The 8,205-nt window shown below is 47.2% G+C and overlaps 1 protein-coding gene across 1 annotated transcript; it reads right to left on the reverse strand.

Annotated features, from left to right (window-relative positions):
• Positions 1-3,192: 3,192 nt before the first annotated feature.
• On the reverse strand, positions 3,193-7,341 carry LYZL1 (lysozyme like 1). Its single transcript, XM_034759363.1, has 4 exons — positions 7,203-7,341; positions 6,788-6,946; positions 5,046-5,124; positions 3,193-3,277 (listed from the first exon to the last, which is right to left on the reverse strand). Exons 1-4 carry the CDS (start codon positions 7,339-7,341, stop codon positions 3,211-3,213), a joined length of 444 nt encoding a protein of 147 aa, XP_034615254.1. The 3' UTR covers positions 3,193-3,210.
• Positions 7,342-8,205: the final 864 nt, after the last annotated feature.

Here is an 8,205-nt window from a genome sequence, read left to right on the forward strand (position 1 = left end):
ATCCAGGAAGACCTTTTATGACAGGTGGTTTGACACAACTGCAGTTGATATCATCAAGAAATTCACAGAATTCCATCACATTTCTATGTCTGCTCCAGGCACTTAATAGGACCATAAGTCTGCAGAACATGCATAAACTATGTAACAGAGATTTGTAGTTTGAATCACAAAGGAGAATTTGGTACTTAATCCACCCTAGTGTCCTTAGCCCTAGGGTGGGGAAAAACCTGAGATGGAAATCTGTTCCCTCCCAATTTGGATACATTATGTGATATAGATGTCTCACATGCCAACATTCATGTGGGTTAGGATCTGGAGTCTTGATGTGAGAGGAGCCTTTTGTGAAAAAGATTATCATTAATTATTTCAGTGTCAGCCCCATGCTGTCTATTTAATGTAGGTTGGGATGTCAAAACTGCCAAAGTTTGATGAACCTGGGAATATTTTCAGACCCAACTCCATTTATAACCAGATGGTTGCTCTGATTTTTTTTTCCTTTTAGCAAAAACTATTCTCTAGTATTTTTGTACATTGCCAAAAGATACCAAGAAATAACAAGGCACAGACAATTCTCGCAAGCGGAGACAACTAACTATTTATCTTTAACTGTGTGTCTCGGGGACCTCTTGATGGCAACTGGCAGAGGGCATAAGGGTTATAGGAATCCCCTGGGTGTGGTATTTACATTCTAGTTCATCAGACTGTCATGCGAGGTCTCCAATGAAAGCCTGTGTCACATGGAAAATACATATATGGATGATGTGTAAGGAGTTATGTGTATAAATGGAAAATTATGTTAAGATCTGTGTCTAGGGACTGGTCACCAGCAATGGTGAAAAATAGATAAACATTTTGTGTCTGAAAGAAAACTATCTATCTGTTTTCATGTAAATTAAGTATTGTATGGCTCACAATGGGCCTCCACTCACCAGTCTAAACCTGATGATAATGATGGATTGTGAAATCTTCAAAGAGAGAAAATTAACAGGAAGAGGTAAATAGCAGGGTTTATCCTGTTTTGCAAACTAAAACAATGGAGTGGAGTACTAGATCTGGGGTACAGTTGAACCCCTAGTTATTTCTTCAATCTCTGAGGCAAGCTGTCAGCGGGCTGATTGTATGAGAAGAGGTCTCAACCAAACCACTTGAAAATGCCAGGGAAAGAACTTGAGGTAAGCTATCTTGCAGAAGATAGGGGAATGCCTTGTTAGCTAAGTTTAGCCTCTAGAAAGTGTGTTATGATTTTATTTTATATGTAACCATTTGTTTCCAATATTCCCACTCTTTCACTTGAATGTCTGTTCTTTGATGATAAACTTACTCTAGTTTTCGAGATAGATATGTAAGTGCTGTGTGTTAAGCAAAGTGGTCGTCCTGAATTGACTCCTACAAGCCGGCGTGTACTGTTCCTTTGGGAACAGCAGGCCTGGCAATTCTGTGAGTGTTCAGTGGAACAGGAGCGGAGCACTTCAGAGGGATGCTCGGAGGACTCGGGGTTTTGTGTGTGCCTATTGCTAAGCTGTACAGCGAGAGTTAGGCCTACGGAGGCCTGGAAGGCAGTTTTTGTATTGCCAGAGGCTGGTGGTTTCAGGGAGCTGATCCACAGCAGGCACAGACAAGACTTCCTCATGCCCTGGGTACCCCGGGAAGCGTCACACGCTCAATCTCTTTGTGTCAAACTTATTGTCACTTTAGCTTTTGCATTCCAACTGCTGTGGTGCCAATCAATCCACTTAGATGCGATGCCGTTCCTTTTAGTGAAAGGAAAAGAACACATCGTACAGCTGGGTAATGATCAACACACATTAAAGAATTCTATAAAAATCTAATAATAGACTGTAATAATCTTAATGGATCCCAAAGATTTAGGAGTGTTTCCAGCCATTTTATGGGATCCCATCTCAGCTCTTTGGCCTATCATCTGGGCTGCATTGTAGTTGCTTTGCACTGCACTGTGGATTCAACTCAATCTCAATTCTGCATAGCTGGACTCTGGGAGATCACCTATCCTTCAGCAGCACCGAGCCAGCATAGCAACTCCCATGCAACCCCTGCAGCTAGTGTCGAGGGAATGGGTGAGGTGATGTGGCTGGTGTATCAGCTCCTGTGGGGATGGGGGAGGCATAGGTAACTGATACATGCTGTCTCTCAGGGTGATCTAACGGATGCTGAGGGATTGGCGTAGCACTCAGCCAGCCCAGGTGCAGGGAAGAATAAACATGGCTTAAAGCCATGAGTTACACAGTGCACTCCTCAGCCTTAGCTGAGTCTGGGTCCTTGATTTAATTCCTGCTTTCATTGTGGACTTTTTATTCAGGATTTTTAGAAGGTCTAGAAATGGTTTTCAAATTAGGATCAAACTTCCACTTTCTAATAGCAGAAATCTGATATAAACAAGACTACTGCATGCACCAGCCACCAAAACTCTGGGGCTCAATTCTGTTCACTGGCCTGCAAGATACAAGGCTCCACTTGCCTATAGGCAGCTGAGGACAATCAGAGATGATTGTAGACTCCACTGTGCTTGTACTGTGGCTAAGTTTTCTAAACTTTGGATTATAGTAGCATTTATTTATCTTTTCAGCCATTTGGACATTGATTTCATATTTATTGCACATTTTTCTGCATTTCAGTGGGAATCTGTTTGATACTGACAGTTGAATTGCTCGGCATTTTGATTAGCAAATACTTACCAATGTTGCCCAGCTCCCAGTGAGACCATGGCACGTATTTTGCACCCTTTAGTATACAGGTAAATCTTATACATTCTCTGTGGACAAGTTCATACACCTTTGAGCTTCTCCAGTTTGCCCTCTTTGAAAACCCCAAAGCACCCAGCAGTTTCTGGAAACCCCTTTTAACCAGTTATAACTGCAGCTCCAGAACCTTGCCTATCAGCCACTTCACCTTCCAGCTGCTGTTTCACACAGAACTAAGCTCAGGAAAATCTTCTGGAGTTGAGTCCTAAATAGCATGTGAAACTAACGGCCTGAGCGGATTTCTTTTAAATTAATAAATCCATTTATTTTTTAAAAAAAAACATTCTTTAAATTAGTATTTGTTGGTTTTTGTTTTTCCTATTGGTTTGTGGAATGGATTGTTTGTACACACTAACTGCCAGAAGTGCCCAGGGAGAGAGAGAGACACTCCCTTTTCAGGAAAACATAGACAGCCCTGAGAAGTCATAGCAGAGCCAGGCTGGTGACTTTCTCACAGGTCACATCCATCCACCCACTCAGACAGGTCTCGCCCTTTGCAGTGCATTGTCCAGTCCTCCCTGAGGAAGGAAAAGGCAAAGAGTGAATATTAGGTTTTATTATTATTAATAATAATATATTATGTTTCTCTAATGTCCCTCGCAATAGAGAAGAGATGGGAATCTGTTGTAGTAAATCCTGGAAGAGGATTCTTCTTTCAGGATGTTGGACACACAGAGACCCTGAAGCTCCCTGGCTCTTTTATCTCACAGACTGAGGAACACAGCCTGTGCTGTGCAGTGTGTTGCCACACTAAGTCTATCTAAACCTGGCCTGGATTAAGCAATCATAAGCAGGGCCGGCTCCAGGCACCAGCCGAGCAAGCTGGTGCTCGGGGTGGCAGATTGAACGAGGCGGCATTCCGCCCAATCCTAGGGCGGCACGGCCACTTTTTTTTTTGTTCCACTCTGGCCGCCCTATAGGGGGTGGCAGCGCAGAGGACGGGAGCGCCCTGCAGCAAGCCCGGCAGGGCAGTCCTCGTCCTTCCCTCCCCGCCAACCGGAGCGGAGCCCTCCCAGCAGGCGGCAGGTGGCGCACGGCGTGGCGGGAGGGACCGCATGGCAATGCCCCGCTGTAGCCCTGGCCGCCCCCCTTCTCTCTCTCGCCCGCTCCCTTCCCCTCCCCCCCACTAGCCGGTCCCCCTGGACCCGCACTCCAGCGCAGCACAGATCACTGGTTTGTTTTTGTTTTTTTTACTTTGCCGTTCTGGCCGCCCCATTTTTTTTTTTGTTTTGTTTGGGGCGGGCAAAAAGCCAGAGCCGGCCCTGATCATAAGGCTAGACTCCATCACCCTTACTCACATCAAATAGTACCTCTCTGATGGAACAGTCCCACTGAAATGAAACCCAAGGAGTAAGGTACTCCTCAGTGTCAGGGCAGCAGAGTTGAGCTCATTGAATGGCTAGTCGACCATGCTGCAGTAATTTCCATGCCAAAGGATCCCTCAGTAATTTACTGTCTACGTAGCATACAGAAATTACCTCACCCACTCTTACATACTGCTGCCTCTGTGGTGAAATATGCACAGCAACACCCTACTGCAGAAAAAGCAGAGGGATAATGTAGCCAACTGAAACTACAGGGGGGAAACCTGAAAACAGAATGGGTGGCTCCCCAAATTGGAACTTAGTCAGGAACTTAGTTCACATGAGTATTTTTTGTACAAAGTGCTATGGGTCTTGTGATAACTCCATATTTATATGTGCTTTGGAATTTTTCTCTGCCCTTCTTTCTCGGTCTCTATTTGTTTATTACTCTGTCTTTATCATGATTTATACTCCTTAATCGGGGCTTGGGGCTCCACTGTGCTAGGCACTGTACATCCTAAAAGGACTCCCCCTTGCCAAGGAAATTCCAATCTTAGCATAGGACAAGAGACAACAGGTGGAGGAAAAACCAAGTCAGGGCAGACAAGGGAACATGAAATCACTGTCTCAGCCTGCCAACTCCATAGCTATTGTGTAGCTATCGTGGTAAAGCTGAGCCTTAAAGAGGCCAGTGTAGTGGCTATGTGAATATTTACTGTCCCTTTATGCCTCAATTTTGCCTTGTTTGGTTCAACATTTTTTCCCATCTGTTCCTTTCTCTATAGTCTCTCCTAAATGGTTTCTCTTAATTGAAATTAGGCAATATGAGTTTGCTTATCAGCCACTGTCCAGTCACCAAGTTCTAAGGCAGTATTGTGATGACTTGTATTGCTTCAGCATTAGACTTAAGCGAAGGGCCAACATTCACAATCACAAATGCATATCTGTATTTCCAAAGAGAATCTCTGAGGGCGCCCCTTACCAGGCATCCATTCCTTGTGGGTCTCGCACAATTCTTTTGGCACAGACGATGTCATCCGTTATGTCATTTGACAGCAAGTCTGCAAGGAAAAGAGGGGAGCATGAATGGGGGTTTACTGTGTGAGACCTCAGTATGGTGCACCCAAGTATAAGGGGCATGGCTGTTCAGCCGCGCACCCCGCTGGCCAGCCCTATGTAGCGCTCCCCCAGTGGCATTCAAAAGGGGCTGCTTGCTTGTGCAGCTGCGGAGCTGCAGTGTTGAATTGGGCTCCCGTTTTCCTCCTTGCCGCACTCTGAGAGCAGAGAGAGTGAGGGAAACCTAGAGCAGAGTAACAGCTCCCGGCTGTGCCTGAACATTGGCAGGCAGAGTCGTCGACCTAAGTGGTGACAATCCCAGTATAGCTGCCCCCCTTCCCCCCACACACACACTCAGAACCGGGTAGGGAGAGATCTGCCTAGACCTCCCCTGCCCTCACATGTGGAAAGAGAGAGATGGCCTAAGAGAGAAGGGAGAGCCGACGGGAGGGGAAGGTAAGGTAGGGAAACAGCGATGGGAGGGGATGGGGGAATGGGCTGACGAGAACGGATGGTGGGCAGAAGGAACTGGAGTGGGAGGAAGACATGAGGCCAGGCCGAGGGAATGAGTGAGAGGCAATGAGAGTGAGGGGGCAGAGGTTGCTAGAGGAGAGAACCTGTGAGGACAATTAGATTTAATGTAGGAAAGAGTGAGTGAGGTGCACGGGAGAGTGAATACATGAGCGATAATGTGAACATGGGGCTGGAGGGGCTGAGCTCATAGGAATTAAACTTGCACTCACTCAGCCTATCAAGCCACACACAGAGAAAAGAATCAGAGGGACCATTGTTGGGTAGCTGAGAGATCCAAGGGCCCTGCCCTATCCAGAAAGGTCAAGAGGAGAATCCCCTCAGCATACATGGTAAATAGCAGGTACCTCCCACCGCAGCTTGCCAGAGGCTGCACTGCACCCTCTGCTATTTCCATTGAAGAGAGCATCTAGTGTGTTGGTTGGAACAGGAGAGTGGGAGTCCAGACTCCTGGGTTCTGTTCACAGCTCCACCATGCTGCATCGTCTTGGTCATGTCAGTTAACCCTTCAGTGTAATCAATGTAATAACACTGTTCCCACAGGTGAGCCGAGGGTTTGAATTAATTCAAGTGTCCAACATACTTTGATACCCTCAGGTGAAAGGCAGAGTTTTATTATCCCAGGATATGTCTTGTGTGTATCCCTGCCAAAGGGGACTGTACCTCATTCTGCCCATCCCCTCTGGGACGGCTCTGGACCTGCCTTCCCACCCCAGCCCAGGCAGTGTGGCTCCCTCGGAAAACACATTACTATGGCTATGCCTGGGTGTCCGCCTTAAAAGTGGGGAGTTCCCATGATGGAAGTGGTTCCACATGACAGGTAATATGACCCCAGGCTTTTATCTTTCCCAGGTAACCACCACATGGCTAGTGGTGAGAAAATGTGTTTTCTCCATCTCAGCCCCACCCAATTCAGGGCTACCTACTCTCCACCCAGATCCCAGCCCTGCAGGGAGCCCTCCACAGGGTCCTAGAAAGGGGGGCTGGTACCATGGAGGTGGCTGACCCCCTCGTCCATGCAGGGGGGAATGATAGCGGTGTGTTCATTTTTAACTGAGGAGTGAAGAGCAGCTGTGACATGGGCAGGAATCCTGCAGCTGCTCTCTCCACTCTTGGGGGTGAGGTTAGGGACAGTACCAGTGCAGGGTATGTGGCAGAGGTTCTCAGTGGGGCTCCGGTAGTTGTTGCACCAGACACGGCTGTTGATCTGGAAGATGCCATAGTCCGTGCTGCCATCTGCATTATCGTCCTCTGCTGCCGAATTGAAGCCGCTCTCAAAGAATGCCATGCAGATCCCTAATGCGGGAAGAGAACATGCTCATTGTCCACAGCAGAGGCTGTCCACAGAAACAGGGGCAACTCGGGAGAGTACGGGAAGGCAGAGCCCCGGAGAGGAGGGAAAGAGCATGCAGAGACAGACAGATAGGGGGAGTGGGGAAAAGGCAGCGGGAACGATGGAGTAGCAGAGAGGGTGAAAGAGTGAAGGGAGTTTGGCGTGAGGGGAAATTGGGGAGAAGTGTGTGTGTCAGAAGGAGGGAGCACTAAAACTCACAGTTGGCGAGGCTGTAACCCTCGTACCCATCCAGCCCTTCTTCATGAAGCATATAGGCTAGTTCACATCGGCTAAAGATTTTTGCTTCGTTTGCCGTGATCAGGCAGCCGAGCAGGGAGAGAAGTGTGAGCGCCTTCATTTTTGCCAGAGAATGGGGAACCTCGTTCCACCTGTGAGGAAAAAATACAAGAACTAAATATCAGAGGGGGATTCTATGACCAAAGGGTCTAACTCCCTGTTCCCATAACAAGTACTGTCAGGACTGTCCCTGGGGTACCCACGATTGAACCTTTTCACCCCAGCTGTGGTAACTTCTCTTTCTCCCACGGCTATAATCTTGCCCTCAGAGGGGTATTTGTTTTGCACAGAGGAACTACAGAGTGTGCATTCGTGCTCAAACACACACTGTAAACTGGCCAGTCTAAAAGACTAACAAGTCTTATTAATCCAGAAGCTGAAAGCACTGAGGCTAAAGGCATCAGAACTCCACAGCTGACTTTCTCATAATTATATACATGGTGAAGAGTCAGATGTCCAGTGGGAACTGGAAGGCTGACAAGTGCGATCCACCTGGCAAAGGGTTACACATATTAAAGTTTAAGTCATTTGGGCCAATGGCCACTTCTTACTCTGGAAGCATGTCCACACTGATAGCAGTAACTTTGTTCTCTCAGGGGCCCTTCTCTTCCCTCTCTCCCCCCATTTTCCCTGGGACCCTTATAAGAATAGTTTGTGGCACTGAAGGCCCAGACCGGCCAAGTCTACTGTTTCTCCCTTTATGCTACATTTTTTGTCTTTTCTACAGGTCTTCAAGTAAACTTGTTTTTTTTCTGATGCTCGGCTCAGAGGGTGTGTGGATAGAGGGAGGCAGGAGGGGAGAAATCTTATGAAATTGGAGAGTTGTTTGTACATATTAAGAAAAGCCTTGGCACTAAAATGTTTCAGAGTCATCTAGTGTTTCTCTGGCATCCCTCCTTTAGATTCTCCAACCCCAGATTCCCCA

The sequence above is a fragment of the Trachemys scripta genome, chromosome 2 (assembly GCF_013100865.1).
Source record: "Trachemys scripta elegans isolate TJP31775 chromosome 2, CAS_Tse_1.0, whole genome shotgun sequence".
Lineage (NCBI taxonomy): Eukaryota > Metazoa > Chordata > Testudines > Emydidae > Trachemys > Trachemys scripta.